Here is an 18,990-nt window from a genome sequence, read left to right as displayed (position 1 = left end):
AACCACACATACAGACATATACATACATACAACAATGTTTCAAAATATCTAATATATATTCATAAGTATAATGTATATATATATATACACACACAAAGCTATATAGATAGGTATAAAGAAGAACATTGTATATATCATTGAAATTAAACATTTGCTGCATTTTCATTTGGGGATAATATATGATACTATAAAGCAATACAATATAATATGTGTTGTATGTATGTATATATATAGTTTTGAAATTTATCTATATATGTATATGTGTATATGGAATATATCATCATCATTTAACATCAATTTAAATGATATATACTACGCACACACATACACGCACACAGAGAAACATAGGCATAGTTATATACATGCATATTCATAGCACCACACACACACACATGCATACACTGAAACACACACATACACACACAAGCATTCAAATATACAGAGTAGAAGATGTATCTTCCTTTCAATGTTCTTTTTTTCTTGCTCTTTTGATATGATTTTTTTTGTTCATTTTTTTTTTTTCAAAGACATTTCTCATCATACTTCAAGAATCATCGGAGCTGCTGTTGCAATATGACAGCACTAAATATAATGCACAGTAACAGCAGAATTGTGCAAGGTTGTTGAAATGCTACACCAAGCTGCAAAATGAAATAATTATATTTTATATTTACTTCTAATATAAAGATAAACTTTTTCAAAAAATATATTTTATCAGTGGCCAGCATATTAAAATACCTTTTAAGGTGAAAATTATAAACAATTATAAATAAGGGTAAAAGAAAAAAAATTTCCTATCCCAATATGCTGAAAAATGGACTTTAGATCATCAAACCACATACAACATTTTCCACTATAAATACACAGAATATTGAAACAAGGAAACAAAGCTTTAAAATTTCTGTTTGTTTTCCCCCAAAGTCCTCCAAAACAGAAAAGCTAATTCATTTTCATTGATGTCTAGAGTTTCCCTGAAAATGTCATTGCTCTTTATAATAATAATGATAATAATAATCCTTTCTACTTAGAGGCACAAGGCCTGAAATTTTGTGGGGAGGGGACTAGTCAATTACATTGGCCCCCAATGTATCACTGGTACTTAATTCATCAATCCCAAAAGGATGGAAGGCAAAGTTGACCTCAATGTAATTTAAACTCAGAATGTCAAGACAGACAAAATGCTGCTCAACATTTTGCTCAGCACAGGAACAATTCTACCAGTTTGCCGCCATAACAATAATAATAATAATAATAATTATAATAATAATTTTTATATCTTTATTGCCTACAGGTGGTTAAACATAGAAGGGATAAACAAGGACAAACAAAGGGATTAAGTCGATTACATTGACCCCAGAGCATAACTGATACTCATTTAACCAACCCCGAAAGGATGAAAAGCAAAGTCGATCTCAGCGGAATTTGAACTCAGAATGTAGCGACAGGCAAAATACTGCTAAGCATTTTGTCTGGTGTGCTAATGATTCTGCCAGCTCACCGCCCCGGCTGCAGCAAATAATTATAATAATGATTTCATTTGCCACCAAGGTGGAGGATGAGGGGAAGAATACAAAGACAGACACAAAGTGGTGGGTTTTACATATATTGAAATGATGAAATTATTAAATAAATAACAAAAGAAAATAAGTCCGAGGATGAGTGAAAAAGTGATGCCATTTTGTTTAGGACAGGTATAATTACCAACACAGGAACATGTATCATACATCAAAATGAAGCTGGTCCTCTGCGGATCTCATCCCTACTTTTCAAAATAGTCATCATTTCTCTCAATGGCAATGTTCCACCTTCGAATGAAAGCATGTATCCCTGCCCCGTAAAATTCTGTTGACTGTTCTTTGAGCCACTTCTTCACTACCTCCACACTCATCAGACTATCATCTCTTCGGCACCACAAAAGACGGTTTGAGAGGCAAAACTGTAGAGAAAAAGTGGCCCAAAGAACAGTCAACAGAATTTTACGGGACATGCCCTCATTCGAAGGTGGAACATTGCTATTGAGAGAAACAGTGACTATTTTGTGAAGTAGGGATGTGATCCACAGAGGACCAGCTTCATTTTGATGTATGATACATGTTCCTGTGTTGGTAATTATACCTGTCCTAAACAAAATGGCATTACTTTCTGACTCGCCCTCAGTAAACAATGAAAAGGAAACCCACACAGTCTACAACCAAACAATGCTGACGTGTGGAACTTGCTGAACATCTGTTATCGAATATTGGACGAATCTGATAATCAGCTGAATCAATTGTAAGAATCCCCCACCACCTACATTTAACAAGGGAGGGCAGGCAGTGTTCTGCTGTCTTGTGGCTATGACAAAAGGGAGGCTGTGTGGTGGATGAGGCTGAAGTATAGGGGTAAGAGACTTTCCTCTATGGTCAAGCTCTCATTGAAGTTTTTTAAGTTCTACTTGGAAAGGAAAGAGATGGTGAAGAGGAAAGCGCTAACTCCCACCAAATTTGTGAAAAGATGGATGATTATGGAAAAAAATGATTACGGTTGTTGTCATGGCTGAGTGGTTAAGGCGATGGACTAGAAATCCATTGGGGTCTCCCCGCATAGGTTCGAATCCTATCGGCGACGATTAGGTATTTTATAGGTGTAGGAGTGGCTGTGACACCTTGGGCAAATGTCTTCTACTATAGCCTCGGGCTGACCAAAGCCTTGTGAGGGGATTTGGTAGATGGAAACTGAAAGAAGCCCGTCGTATATATGTATATATGTATATATGTATGTGTGTGTATATGTTTGTGTGTCTGTGTTTGCCCCCCCACCACCACCAAACATCGCTTGACAACTAATGCTGGTGTGTTTACGTTCCTGTAACTTAGCGGTTCAGCAAAAGAGACCGATAGAATAAATACTAGTGTAAATTACGATTATATCGGAATTTGATGTGAAAATAAAATATTGAACACATATACACTGATACGCATCACAATTTTTTCGAAATTTCAAGTTTCATTCTGTAGAAATATTGTACGTGTGTCAGTGTGTACGTATTCGATCCCATAACCCGATCTAATTGTAATCTACCTGATTTTTTGTTTTGTTTTATTTTTTTTTAAGTTATGAATAAAGAAAGCCATCAGCTGTGAATTTTCCGAAACTCCTCACCCCCCAACCCTTGGAAAATCTTTTCATCACATATTCCGATATAATCAGAATCTACTCTACAGCATCTGAAGCGTATTTGTTGAAAATATATTTTTTTCTGGGAAGTTATGAGGCAACAAAGTTAGTTAATAATATGCCGCGATACAGAAACAAGGAGAAGCTGCTTAAAAATCGATTCCATTTTTAAGTTGGATTTGAAATTTAGGGTTATCTCCCCTAGCATGCAACAATGAAGAGTTGTTTCCCCTGTATTATACCTTTCCTTCCTTTCATAAATACACACACGTGTATATAAGTGTGTACATACATACATACATACATAGACAGACAGACAGATATATTCTTTTCAATATTTTTGTTTCAGTCATTTGACTGTGGCCATGCTGAAGCACCGCCTTTAGTCGAACAAATCGACCCCAGGACTTATTCTTTGTAAGCCTAGTACTTATTCTATCGGCCTCCTTTTTGACGAACAGCTAAGTTATGGGGACGTAAACACCAGCATCGGTTGTCAAACAATAGTGGGGGGGTGTGACAAACACAGACACACAAACATACATATACGAAGGGCTTCTTTCAGTTTCCGTCTACCAAATCTACTCACAAGGTTTTGGTTGGGCCGAGGCTATAGTTGAAGACACTTGCCCAAGGTGCCACGCAGTGGGATTGAACCCGGAGCCAAGCTACTTACCACACAGCCACTCCTGCACCTATATATATACATATATATATATATATATATATATATATATGCTATGCTGTACTTAATTGTGCTTTCGGCTGAATGAGGTTTGCCTTCTAGCTTTTTGAAGGTCAGTATAACAAAATACAAATCAAATACTGCAAGTTGATATAATTACCTACATCTTTCCAAAGCGCTTAACCTTGTACCTAAGTGCAATATCATTAGTGTTGAAGACTGAGCATCTGGATTATTTCCTAACACACAGGTTCAGAATGATATGTCTAAAATCACCTCACTTTGAGTCTCTTTTAACTGTAAACGGTGACCAATGGAGTTGAGTGGATCGTTTTGACGTCTGTTATAAACTGCAAACTGACATGAGTGAAACTGAAGCTTTAAGCTCGAAGGATTTCCTTAATTACAGGCACATGGGGCAGGGGGCAGCCTCACTTCTCCCTACACCACAGATTCAGAATAATATCTCTAGGTTCACCTCACTGATGAAGACACCTAACATCTTGCTGGACTCAAGAAGATCTGGACTCCACAGCAGAAGTGTTAAAGCCCCCACCCCTGAGGACTGGCCTGCTACAGTCCTGTGCCACTTCCACGTAAAGAGCACTCGTGTCAGTGCCATGTAAGAGTGCTCAAGCTGGTGCCATGTTAAAAGCACCCAGCACACACTACAAAGTGGCCACCACAGTCCACCTTAGCTCACTGAGCCACTGTGGTGAGACACCCGATTACATAATATATTGATAGTTAAAAATTATTTTACTGAAAACAAAAAAATGGTGAATTGACGACAATGAACTTTGCCTGCAGTGAATCGATGACAGTGAATTTACCAGACACGGAAGCAACAGAGTGTAAGATGTGCAATCAGATGGACTGACGCTCACTTTAAAATTAATAAGTGCAGACAGGAAGAAAAGCCCAGCAGCATCTAGGATTGGTTTACATGGCACCTGAGGACATACCTATTTCTTTACTACCCACAAGGGGCTAAACACAGAGAGGACAAACAAGGGCAGACAAACGGATTAAGTCGATTACATCGACCCCAGTGCGTAACTGGTACTTATTTAATCGACCCCGAAAGGATGAAAGGCAAAGTCAACCTCGGCAGAATTTGAACTCAGAACATAATGGCAGACGAAATATGACTATGCATTTCGCCCGGTGTGCTAACGTTTCTGCCAGCTCACTGCCTTATCCATCTGGGGGCATACCATTCATCCTCGTTGTCTCTAGATGCAAAGAAACTGTCATTAACCTTAATATGTTCATATGTAATTAGCATGTTGTTATTCAGTAAGTAGCTAGAAGAAGTGTAAGGGAGTCAAAATAGAGGGGCTTGATAGCTGTACCTTGCCTGAGGTGGTCAGGTGGACAGGCATCACAGGTCCTCATTCAACTTTTAATCTTTTGCTTGATGGCTCTTAGCACCACACCCTGGCAGCCCCACTTCAGTTTGTGGGCTAAACCAAGGGAGGAGATTTGTGTTAACACTGCATCAGTAGGTGAAAGACTTTTGGGTGGAAAAGGATTCCCAAGGAGTCACCAGCAAGAGCAGAGGAGTAAAGACCCGCTTTGGTCATGAATGACCATGGGATTACACCAAGAAAGTTCCCCTCCGAAGCACGGAAGACCAGCAGTTACCCATGCATACCAGCCTCACCTCTCCACACCACTGTTACCCAAGGGAAAGGCTGATACAGCTGGGCACCGGTGACGTCACAGCTGAGTGAAGTGAAGGAATGGGAAATAAAGTGTCTTGCTCAGGGACACAGCCCCATCCAGGAATCGAACTCACTACCACATGATTGTGAGCCTGATGTTCTAACCACTAAGCCATTGAGAAGGAGAACCTGCTCAAGTCAACAGCTGAGTGTTTGAGGTTATGGTGTGTCTCAGGTAAGGACATAGATTTGTGGCCAACGACGAGGAAAGGAATTGGTGCCACCAAGCTGACTTGACCATGATACATTCTGAGCAATGACCACAAGCCATACTGGATTGGTCAACACCCAAATGGGAAGACCCCAACTTTGCTAACTCAGAAATGGCAGTAGAAGATAAAGTGAAGGGGCAAAGTCATGAAGGCGTGTCCCAATGACCACACAGTGAAGGAAGGAAGGAAGTTAGTATACTTACTGTTACGTAGTAGTTACATTTCTCTCCCTGGCAGCACTCGACACACAACCAGTCTCGGTACCAATCTCGCTGACAGGTTAGATTCAGGTTTAACATACGTCTCTGACGGTCACAGTCTTCTGATTTACTGCATGATTTAGAAATATGGTGAATTCTTCGAAGGCGTGGTGTCCAGAACATTGCCTCTGGAATACAAATAATAATAATAATAATAATAATAATAATAAATGCCCCGATGCAGTGCCAGGCAGTGGCTCTCATAGCTTCTGATCTTAACTGATTATCATGTACATTGTTTTGTCTTGGTATAAAAGATGGGCTACAGCAAATATTCTGCTTAATACCACAGATTTGCTTGTCAGTTGTTTGACCTTAACAAGTTGAGCATGTCCCTTAAGGGCTGCCAATATGTGCATCTCTGATCACGCGCAGAAGTAGTGGGGGAGCATCATAGCCGTGTGTTGAGAGGGATTCTTTGGGGTTTGAATAATTCACCTCTGGAAACATCCTTAAACAACCCTCATTCAGGGACCTTTGGAGCGGGATGGGCTACTCGACCAGAAGAAAATTCTAACTGGGCCCCACCTGTAAGGTCATGCACTGTTTATCTTGATATGAGATCACCATGTCGCGCACATATGGTTGTGATGCATGTGCCTGGTGTACCCTTATCAGACGGGTAGTCACAATGGGTATACTGGGCTTCGTATATTTGTACCCCTGTGTCACTTTGATGGCATGCACTGCTCTCTGACTCAATAATAATAATAACAACAACAACAATAATAATCCTTTGCACAAAAGGCATAAGGCTTGAAATTTTATGGGAGAAGACAATATATTTACATTGACCCCGATGAAAGTCAAAGTCAACCTCAGCGGAATTTGAACTCAGTACGTAGCGGCAGACGAAATACCACAAAGCATTTTGCCGGGCAGGCTAATGATTTTGCCAGCTCACTGCCTTGTACCTTAATAATAATAATAATAATAATAATAATAATGATTCTTTCAAAAATTTGGCACAAGGCCAGTAATTCTGGTGGGGTTAGTCAACTCCATGACTTTACTAGTATTGAAGTTGACCTCAAAAGGATGAAAGATAAAGTTAGCCCTTGAGGGATTCAAACTCATTGCTACTCATTTCCACAGCTGTGTGAACTGGAGCAAATGTGAAACTGAGTGTGTTGATCAAGAACACAACACACAGCCCAGTCTAGGAATCGAACTCACTACTTTGCAATTGTGAGCCCAACGCTCTGACCACTGAGCCACTCATATTTCTTTGTCCAATATATTAATTATTCACATTGTTTTGTATTAATCATGCTTTATCTTGTAGCTTCAAGATTTCCATGGTGCGGTTGTATTTTTTAGAATGACATTGTAGGGTAGGTGCAAGGAGTTGGATCTGGTCATTTTTTAACATAAAACAGGGATAATATTTAGGCCAGATTAAATGCTAAAGGATTAAAACCCCAATAATGTTTGTTACTTAAGGTGGACAAGGCCAAAACTAGGGTGAACAAAGGTGGCAGAATCATTAGCATGCCAGAAAAGTACTTAGCAACAGTTCGTTAGCCTTTATGTTCTGAGTTCAAATGCTGCCAGGGTTGACTTTGCCTTTTATCTTTTTGGGGTCAATAAAATAAGTACCAGACCAGCATTGGGGTCATTGTAATCACCTTAGCTTATCCCCAGAAATTACTGGTCTTTTGCCAAAATTTGAAATCAATATTTAGGTGAAGGTGTGAGGCCCAGAGGCTCAGCTGTTGCACTCACAATCACTAGACTGTGGGTTCAATTGCCTGACTGAGTGGTCTATTGTGTTCTTGAGCAAAGCATTTCATTTCATGCTGCTCCAGTCTCCCCTTTCAATCAGGGGGGAGTGTTGGCCTGCTCACCTAACCAGCAGGGTGGTGTCATTTGAAGGCTAAAACAATGCAGAACGCATTGGGACCAGCGATATGTAACAACATCTAATAACCTGGCTGGTCGCATGGATTTAGGTGAAGATATGGATAACAGAATCAACTGTAGTATATTACTGGTACTTATCAAGAAGAGTGGATTGAAGGAATGGAGCAAAGTATAGAAAACTGTAAATGTAACTGCTTTTACTATGGCCCCAGGCAAAAAGAGGTCTTGTGAGTGGATATATCATCAGCATCATCAGCTCTCTCACTCAATATACCATCACCTGGCATGGGTTAGATGGTTTGAATGGAACTGGTAAGCTAAAGGGCTGCACCAGGTTCCAGTCAGATCTGGCACGGTGTTTATGACTGGATGCTCTTCAGTAACGCCAACCCCTCCAAGAGTGTAACGGGTGCTTTTTATGTGCCACCAGCACAGGTGCCACTTAGATGACATCAGTAACAACCGTGACTACAATTTCACGGGTACCATTTACATGCTACCAACAATGGCCCCAACTACGATTTCCCTTGGCTTGACAAGTCTTCTTCTCCATCACGGTACATCACCAAGGTCTCAGTCACTTGTAACTGCCTCCATGGGGCTCAATACTTTAAGATCATAGAGTAGATAGAAAATGAAAGAAGACCAATGTGTGTGGGAGGGGGGAAGAAACAGTGCAAGTCTCCTTGTCATGACACTGTGTGATGGTTGTAAATCAGTGGTTCCCAAAGTGGGTGGTACCACCATACAAAGGGCAGTAGAAAGATCCAGGGAGCCGTTGAAGAAAAATGGGGAAACAATGAGGTGAGCAAAATGGGGCAATGGATGTAAAAAAAAAAAAGGGGTTAATTTGGTTAAGTTTTATTTGTAAAATAGTGTTGTTTTGAGCTTGCTGCAGAAAATGGTTTATGTCTGTGATGGTGAATGGGATGGGGGCTCTAGGAATGTGACCTTAGAACTAAGTGGGTAGCAGCCAGAAAGAGTCTGGGAACCACTGTTGTAAATGAGTGTCATTGTCTCAAAAGCAGAGTCTTTCATTTCCAATCTTCCACGAAAACATATCAGGTCATGGGGAAATATTTACCTTGCAGTTGAGGGTTGGTGACAGAAAGAGCACCCAGCCACAAAAATCTGCCTCAACAAATTCCATCCAACCAACACAAGCACAGAAAAGCAAACGCCCAAGCAATTCCAATGACACGGCTGATGGAGTTTGCTTCCAAACACTCCAGCTTTTATTTGTTTATCAAAATATTTTAAGAACTAAAGAATTCCAAGAATGAATCATGAAATATTCGATTGTATCCAATTCCCAAATGGAATAAAACTGCTTTTATGTCTACTTAAAGACTGGGTCCGTATTTAATCTGCTGGAATGACAGAGATGGCATTTATACAAATTGGGAAATTTATAATTAAACATTGAAGTAAGGGCTGCAGCCTGGTGCATGAGTCACTCTTCTAGAACCCTAGGGGGAAGCAATCGCATTTCTTATACAGAAGTGAAAACCAATTGAGTCCCCTAATGCCAAATACGCATTCATTAACAACGATTCTGGACTGCTAGTGTGTGTGTGTGTGTGTGTATAGGTGCATGTCCATATATATGTATATATGTGTAATGTGCGTGTCCATATGTGTGTGTACATAAATGTGTATATGTGCGTGTGTGTGTATATATGTGTGTGTGTATGTTTGTATATATATATGTATATATGTGTGTGTGAGTGTATACATAGAGAGAGACACACACACATATTCACACACATTTAGACACACATGCATATAATTCGTATCACATATTTTCACCAACACACACACACATGCATGCATTCACACACAGAACACAAAGAGATGGATGAAATAGGATCAATTACCACAAGGCATCTGAGCCCTTGTTCTTACACTTGCATCAATCTACCACCAGCCTGGATTACTATAATTTCTTTTTCTTTTTTTTCTTCTTTTTTTTTTCTTTTTTATGGACACAGAAAGATAAAAGACAGAAGCAGCCTTGGCAGGATTTGAACCCAGAATGCAGAGAAAAGAAATATCACAAAGCTTTGTGTGTGACACTATACCAGCTCTACCATCTTAATGGCTGACAATATGTGCATCTGTGATCACGAGCAGCAGTAGTGGAGGAGCATCATAGTCGTGTGTTGAGAGGATTCTTTGGAGGTTTGGATAATTCACCTCTGGAAACAGGGGTGTTTCATTCAACATCCCTAACCCTTTCGTTACTGTATTTTCAGGTGCTCTATGTTTCTTTCAATTATTTTAAATACAACAAAGAATTTATCAAAATAACTTAGTTACCATTCATCTAGTGTTAGGAACATAAATTGTGACTAAGGTTTGGTGGAAGATTTTAATTCAAAACTTATGAAAACAAGACATTTGTACTCAGATCCAGAGCCAGTTTCAGCCAGGTTGGTAACGAAAGGGTTAAACAACCCTTATTCAGGGACCTTTAGAGCGGGATGGGCTACTCGACCTGAAGAAAATTCTAACTGGGCCCCACCTGCAAGGTCATGCGCTGTTTACCTTGATATGAGATCACCATGTCAAGCACATATGGCTGTGATGCATGTGCCTGGTGTACCCTTATCAGACGGGTAGTCATGAAAGGTATATTGGGCTTCGTATATTTGTACCCCAGTGTCATTTTGATGGCATGCACTGCTCTCCCACTCAATAATAATAATAATAATAATAATAAAATGGCTTCTGATTTAGGCAAGGATTAAATCAGAAACCATCAATCTAGTGCTTGACCCAGGGGGATGAAATGAAAGGGCTGACTTTAGCAAGATTTCAACTCAAACTTAAAGAGTCAAAAGAAATAAGGCATTTTTTTCTGGTAAATTCTATTAGTCAACAATCCTATGATGATGATGATGATGATGATGAACAAGGTGGTAGTGATAGTGATGATGGCAGTGGTGAAGGTGATGATGATGATGATGTCCATGACATACGTACGTTTTTCTCCATAAATTGACATGCAGCTGTCATAATTCTCTTCACATTGGATCGTTGTCTTGATACACTTATCCTTGTTGGTCGCCTGGTTGACACAGACATAACATTCCAGAGCACACACTGAAAGCAAGAAAACCAAACATTCATTAATTAAACACTTGAAATTAATTAAGTTATCCTCATCAATCTAACCCTAATTACCATTCAGATTAGGGTCAAATATCTTTTACTCTTTTTACTCTTTTACTTGTTTCAGTCATTTGACTGTGACCATGCTGGAGCACCACCTTTAGTCGAGCAAATCGACTTAATCTTTGTAAGCCTAGTACTTATTCTATCGGTGTCTTTTGCCGAACTGCTAAGTTACAGGGACGTAAACACACCAGCATCAGTTGTCAAGCGATGTTGGGGGACAAACACACACACACAAACATATATACACACACACATACATATATATATATATATATATATATATACACACATATACACGATGGGCTTCTTTCGGTTTCTGTCTACCAAATCCATTCACAAGGCTTTGGTCGGCCCGAGGCTATAGTAGAAGACACTTTCCCAAGGTGCCATGCAGTAGAAATGAACCTGGAACCATGTAGTTGGTAAGCAAGCTACTTACCACACATCCACTCCTGCGCTTGTGTGTATGCGAATAAAAGCTCATTTCTTCCAGTTTCCACATTCATCGAGTGACAGAGCATTCGTTGCATCTCCTGTGAATCTGACATTCTGCAGCTCATCATCTGCATCAATTGCATGTGAAGCCCAGTAAAAACCACAATTATTACTCTGATGTTTGGAACATAAATTAAGTTAAAATTTCAAGGAGAGGTTTTTAATTAAACCACTTTAACAATTTTTCTCATTGTATGCCAGCATGGAAAACACATTATGTAACAATGATTTCTGTCAAGATAGGCTGTTTTTGTTTTGAAAATAATTAAGAATTTGGTAAAATAACTGTCCTCGTTAAGCTGGTGTTTGGAATATAAATTAAAAATTAACATGAAATTTTGATAGAAGGTTTTATTTTAGATATCAGCTTGGCTTTATGCTCTTGCTTGATGGGAGCTGGGAACATTCCAAGTTAGTGGTCCCAGAGGCAGTGTCATGTGTAGAGCTAACCAAATTCGGGGCTAATGCAGTTTCGCACCTTGCCTTGAAAAATGTTCTTTTTTTTTTTGAAAAAATGTTTTCAGATTCCTACGTTTTAGATGTCAGGGATATATAGATAGATAGATAGATAGATAGATATATATATACATATACATACATATATACGACAAGCTTCTTTCAGTTTCTATCTACCAAATCCACTCACAAGGCTTTGGTCAGCCCGAAGCTATAGTAGAAGACACTTCCCCAAGGTGCCACGCAGTGGGACTGAACCTGGAACTATGTGGTTGGTAAGCAAGCTACTTACCACACAGCCACTCCTACGCCTATATGCAAAAAATTTTTTTTAAATTTCACTTCTCCCCACCTCTCCTCACTCCCAATTCAAATTTATGATTTTGTTTGCTCTAACGAGATCGTAGCGAATTGACGAGCATATGCAAATCGAAATTAAATACATACAAAAACATTGAAGTGAAAAGAATTTGTGTTTTATTTGTGTTTGCTTTAAATAATATATTTGTCAACTAAATATGGCCCAGGGCAGGCATTCATGTCTATCTCTTTATACACATATCTATGTGCTTATTGAATTTAAAATTTTGAAAACGTGGCTTCTGGCATATTCGGAATTTCCGTCATCTAATACACAGGAAAGAACAAATTGGAAAAAGTTCAAAATTTTAAATGGAACCGTGTGAGGGGTGGGGATTTAGGGATTTAAGAAAAAGAATTTTCTTTTTTTTTGCATATTCGTAATCTCCGTCATCTAAAATGTAAGAATCCGAAAAAAAATTATTCTTTTTTAAAATGCACTTTTCAAGGAGAAGTGCAAAACTGCATTAGCCACCCACCCCCAAATGCACTGGTGCTCTTCATCACTGGCTGGCCTGTATTTAGCTGCTCAGCATCATCCAGAATGATGTCGAGCTTCTGGAGAATTTAGATCACTTCAAAATAAGGAAGTCTGCATCACTGAACTGGAGGGTGAACATTTTGATAGAAACCTTAAACCCTATTGTGCCCATGATCTCAGAAAAAAGTGGAAGGGATCAAAATGTCGTCTCCACTGCATTCCTGTTAAAGCGGTAATAAAAAAATAAAATGATGCTTTGATGGAAGGTTTAAATTTAGATCCCTTAAAAAACAGAAACTTCTTACTATCAGAACAAAAGGCAGTCTCAGGCATGTTGCTGTCAACAGGGTTAAATTCCTTTCCTGCCTCTTTTTTTTTTTCTTCAGTAAAGACAGCTGTATTGTGTTGATATAAAACTCAGAAAGATTTAAAGTGAGGTTGAACCAAGAACCCACACAACTGCTTAAGTAATCTTCTTAACCTTACAGTAATGCCTGCTTGCTAAATTTACAGAAATCTATGCTACATGAAGGTGACATATTCAGTGACAAATGACGCATTCAGTTTAAATAGAAGCAAAAATATATTAAGGTAAGAATTTCAAAATTGAAGATAGGACCCTCATTTCCATACATGCTTCAATTAACATATCATCCATTTACATATCCAAACATTTTTAGAAAAAGCCAGGAATGGTTTGGAATTCATGAATAAGTAAAAGCCAAGCAATAAATAAGTGCAAAATATAAAATATGATAATGGTTAATAGCTGCAGAGTTAGAATTTCAACAAATCCCTGGATTTAGATTAATGCATTCAAAAAGTTTTAACAAGGAATGTGTGTGTGTGTGTGCAAACATGTATATATTATGTGCGTGCACACACACACACACACACATATATATATATATATACTCTCTTTACTCTTTTACTTGTTTCAGTCATTTGACTGTGGCCATGCTGGAGCACTGCCTTTAGTCGAGCAAATCGAACCCAGGACTTATTCTTTGTAAGCCTAGTAATTATTCCATCGATCTCTGTTGCCGAACCGCTAAGTTATAGGGACGTAACACACCACCATCAGTTGTCAAGTGATGTTGGGGGGACAAACACAGACACACACACACACATATATATATATACACACACACATATACATATATACGACGGGCTTCTTTCAGTTTCCGTCTACCAAATCCACTCACAAGTCTTTGGTCGGCCCGAGGCTATAGTAGAAGACACTTGCCCAAGGTTCCACGCAGTAGGACTGAACCCAGAACCATGTGGTTGGGAAGCTTCTTACCACACAGCCACACCTCTGCCTATATAAATAAGGGTACAGTACTTAACATATAAGACACCCGACCCAATATTATGAGTAACTGAGGCTGCTCTAACCAATTTTACAGTCACTGAGGCTACCCTGGTCAATTCTACAGTAACTGGAGCTACCCTGCCATCCTTAGCATTGACATATGGTTACCCTGAGGCCTTCATGCTACAAAAGAGAGGAAACACTTTATTAGACAAGATTTGGGTTTGCTTTTTTAAAATTTACTTCTGGAAAAAGAGAGAAAGAAATGGAAAAAGTGAAGAGGAGAAAGAATGAGAAAAGGGGAAGAACGGGAAAGAATGAAAGAAAGAGCGAGTGGAAGAGAAGGAAAATGAGAGAAAATGAGATATGGAGAATGAAAACCTGAAGGAGAAAATGGCGTGGGTGGGGAAGAGAGAGTGAAAAAGAGAAAGATGTAATGAAGAAACGTTATGGGAAAGAAAGTGAAAAATAGAGAAAGAGGAAAAAGAGAGTGATAAACAGATATGGAAAGAAAGAAAGAAAGAGTGATAGAGGAGATAAGGATGAGAACATTAAGAAAGAGAGGATGAAAAAGAAAGCAAGAGAAAGGTGGGAAAATGAAAGAACATTGAGAGAGAGACAAAAAAGAGAAGGATCTTTTCCGTTTGAACGGCAGTTTTTAACAATGTTTAGGTAACTAAAAAATTTCAAACTTCGTTTACTGGTAGAATGTGTTTATAAAACATCTTTTTCTTTTGGCTTTATTGAGATAATTCTATAGTTTGTAAGATATTTGTTGCTTTTTTTCATTTGCCACACACATACATGCTTACACAGAGAGACAGAGATAGAGAGAGAGCGATGTTCCCTTAAGACCTGACCAAGGGCTAAAAAAAAGGCCACAGCCTCAGCAGTAATCATTAGAAGAACTGACTCACTCAACAAACCTGATCAATGCAACAGTTTGCCATAAACGGGACTGTCCCAAAAGTATTACAATCAGAGACGACGACCAAGTATTTTAGTTTTATAGAGAATCATCTTAGTATTCCGCCATTCACTTTATAATCGATACCAGACTATTGCTTAATCACCCCCACCCCTGCCTCTACTCTTTATATTTCTGGTTAATTTCTCCTAATTAATCATAAAATGAAAATTAAGCTTTAAATGTTTTTATGATATTTTTTGAAGGCGCAAATCACTGACGTCTCTTGAGGTAAAAAACAAAACATTCTGTGCCGTATGAATATGTCCCTCGTTTAAGAAACAGATTGGCTTTATTTACATTTGTGAAGAAAAAAAAATACTCTTCCCGCCACCCCTAACTCTAAAACAGATTGAAATGCAATAGATCGATTCTAGGGTCATAATTATGGGTTTTAAAATCCATATGACACCGCAAGAAAAACTGCCGTTCAAACCGAAAAGATCCAACGAGAGACTATTAAGAGAGAGAGAGAGACAAAATGAGAGACTATTAAGAGAGAGAGAGAGAAAACGAGAGAGAAAGAGAGAGAGAGACAAAATGAGAGACTATTAAGAGAGAGGGAGAAAACGAGAGAGAAAGAGAGAGAGAAAGAGAGAGGGTGAAAGCGAGATAAAAAGAAAGAGGGTGGTGGCCATGAAACGGAGTGACCAGGTAAATTAGTCAGCAGGAGGAGAGTTGAGTGTGTCTGAAAGCTGTTGTCGTTCCTTCGAAACAATTTAGGTCAAATATTTCTTACATTTCACCTTCCTTCCTTCTCCAGGTTCAAAAAATATCCTAAAAACATTTAAAGCTTAATTTTCATTTTATGATTAATTAGGAGAAATTAACCAGAAATATAAAGAGTAGAGGCAGGGGTGGGGGTGATTAAGCAATAGTCTGGTATCGATTATAAAGTGAATGGCGGAATACTAAGATGATTCTCTATAAAACTAAAATACTTGGTCGTCGTCTCTGATTGTAATACTTTTGGGACAGTCCCGTTTATGGCAAACTGTTGCATTGATCAGGTTTGTTGAGTGAGTCAGTTCTTCTAATGATTACTGCTGAGGCTGTGGCCTTTTTTTTTAGCCCTTGGTCAGGTCTTAAGGGAACATCACTCTCTCTCTCTCTGTAAGCATGTATGTGTGTGCCCTGACAATATATATATATATATATATATAATAAATGAAAAAATGTATAGTAAATAAACAAACGACATAACGTATGTTGAGTGTTCCGGGTTCAGTCCCACTGCGTGGCACCTTGGGCAAGTGTCTTCTGCTATAGCCTCGGGCCGATCAAAGCCTTGTGAGTGGATTTGGTAGACGGAAACTGAAAGAAGCCCTTCATATATATGTATGTATATACATATGTGTGTGTGTGTGTGTGTATGTTTGAGTGTCTGTGTTTGTCCCCCCCCCCCAACATCGCTTGACAACGATGCTGCCATGTTTACATCCCTGTAACTTAGCAGTTCGGTAAAAAAGACTGATAGAATAAGTACTAGGCTTACAAAAATAAGACTTGGGATCGGTTTGCTCGAGCAAAGGTGATGTTCCAGCATGGCCACAGTCAAATGACTGAAACAAGTAAAAGAGTATTCGTAATCTGCGACATCTAAAATGCAGGAAACTGAAAACATTTGACAGGATGAGTCTGAGGACAGTGTTATGCACCAATGTCTACTAGGGTATAGCTTCTGAGCTTTGATGCCCTTCCTAATGCCAGAGCACTCTCCAATGTTTAACCCTTTCGTTAACAACCCGGCTGAAACTGGCTCTGCTTCTGAGTAGAAATATCTTGTTTTCATAAGTTTTGAATTAAAATCTTCCACCAAACCTAAGTCACAATTTATGTTTCTAACACTAGATGAATGATAACTAAATTATTTTACCAAATTTTTTGTTGTATTTAAAGTAATTGAAAGGAAAACAGAGCATCTCAAAATAAATACAGTAAGGAAAGGGTTAAGCTGTTTTCGGTGGAGTTTTGGACTAGATGTCCCCCACTTCTTGCGAAAGGAAAACACTACAAAAGTGGGAAGAAGGAATAAGAAACAAAAAGTGGGTGGGAGGGAATTTCCAGAATCATTCAGAAACTATATATTGGCAACAGAGACAGCATAAATACCAAAAGGCAATATTAAGTGTGGATATTCTGTGAGAACAAACTCTGCTGCAGGGGATACCAAGAGAGAAACTCTATTAGCTTTTGGTGCGAAATCCACTCTTATCTATATAAACAGAAGTGCATTTGTCCATATAAATGAGAGTGCATTTTGCATCGAAAGCCAATATGAGAGTTTCTCTCATAATATCTACAACAGTATAGCTTGTTCTAAAAGCTCATCCCCAAATATTACCTTTCATTCAGAAACATCCTACCACCAAATCAAAAATTCAGGTAAGAATTGACCCTCTCCTGTCCCATCATGTACCAGATGTATTCCCAAACTTCACCTACTAATTTCAAAAGTACTTTGAAGAAATTTAAAGCACAGGTAATGCTCAGTGGTAAGAAGTTTGCTTCCCAACCACATGGTTATGGGTTCAGTCTCATGGTGTGACTCTTTTGGTCAATGCTTTCCGTTACAGCCTCAGGGCAATGAAAGCCATGTGAGTGGATTTAGTAGATGAAATCAGAAAGAAGTTCACCATGTGTATATACATACATATATATTCTTTTATTCTTTTACTAGCTTCAGCCCTTTGACTGCAGCCATGCGGGGGCACCACCTTCAGTCAAGCAAATCAACCCCAGGACTTATTCTTCGTAAGCCCTGTACGTATCCTATCGGACTCTTTTGCCAAATCACTAAGTTACGGAGACGTAAACACACCAGCATCGATTGTCAAGCGATGTTGGGGGGACAAATACAGACACACACACATACATATATATATTCCAACCCATGCTAGCATGGAAAGCGGACGTTAAACGATGATGATGATATACATATATATATATGTATATGTATATATATATATATATATATATATATATATATATATATATATATATATATACGATGGGCCTCTTTCAGTTTCTGTCTACCAAATCCACTCAAACTGTAATTGCAGTTGTTAGTAGATAATGTACACTTATAAAGTATGTTTTTAGTGAGACAGGGGTTATCCACAGGACAGGGGCTTGGGCATCTGAAGCTGCATAGGTTTGTAGGGGGTGTTCCCGATGAGTTTGTGAGGGAATTGTTATTTAGTGAGAAATCGGTGTTTGGTTTATCATTATAGTCAGTGCTAAGGTTATCATTTGTTAAGGAGCTGAAGGTAGTGTTTTGGGGTTGTATGGTAATTATTGCATCTGGTGGTATTCTCTATTATGGCAGGAGGTATATTTAGGCGTTGTGGTAAATTCAAGGGTTGGGTGTTAGCAATGGCACTATAGTCGTAGTTATGAGTTTCTGTTATGGGAGTCAGTTGGTGTATTGGGTTTATATGTATGGAGTTGGGGGTTATGTTAAATTAATTTACTAGGGTGGAGGTTAACCGTTGGTGGATTTCAGAGTTTCTTGTTGTTAAGATGTCAGATGACTCCAACAATGGTGGTGGTGGTGTTGGAGTAGGACAATTTTATAAATTGGGGGTTAAATATTTTTCTAAGGGGGTTAGATTTATGGAAATGTTTTCCGTGTAGGTCATAAAAGAGTTTGGGTACTTGAGTCTGGGCAAAGGTTGGGTGAAACCATATGACATTTTTTTCAGCTCATCACTCTTTAATAAAAATAAAAAATCCACAACCTTCCTTCTCAATAAACCATTATTGTTCCTGAAAGTTGGTTTTTTAATATTCACTACCGATTACTCGAAGCTAACTTTTCTTCCCACACCTCA

At 38.8% G+C, this 18,990-nt stretch overlaps 1 protein-coding gene and 1 non-coding gene across 2 annotated transcripts in view; one reads left to right on the top strand and one right to left on the bottom strand.

Moving 5' to 3' along the window:
• Window positions 1-514: 514 nt before the first annotated feature.
• The window catches only part of LOC115222974, a 24,829-nt gene continuing 6,353 nt past the window's right edge, over window positions 515-18,990 (bottom strand). Inside the window, exons 2-4 of the mRNA XM_029793396.2 lie at window positions 10,889-11,008; window positions 5,984-6,168; window positions 515-641 (exon numbers count right to left, since the gene is read on the bottom strand). Of these exons, the coding sequence (XP_029649256.1) occupies window positions 552-641; window positions 5,984-6,168; window positions 10,889-11,008 (395 nt within the window). The 3' untranslated portion in view covers window positions 515-551. The remainder of the gene's footprint in view (window positions 642-5,983; window positions 6,169-10,888; window positions 11,009-18,990) is intronic.
• On the top strand, window positions 2,526-2,607 carry Trnas-aga. Its single transcript has one exon. It is a non-coding gene; the product is annotated as a tRNA-Ser (tRNA).

This window comes from Octopus sinensis, linkage group LG21, assembly GCF_006345805.1.
Source record: "Octopus sinensis linkage group LG21, ASM634580v1, whole genome shotgun sequence".
Taxonomy (NCBI): domain Eukaryota; kingdom Metazoa; phylum Mollusca; class Cephalopoda; order Octopoda; family Octopodidae; genus Octopus; species Octopus sinensis.
The sequence above is the reverse complement of the archived record's forward strand: the minus strand, read 5'-3'. Positions and strand labels throughout refer to the sequence as shown.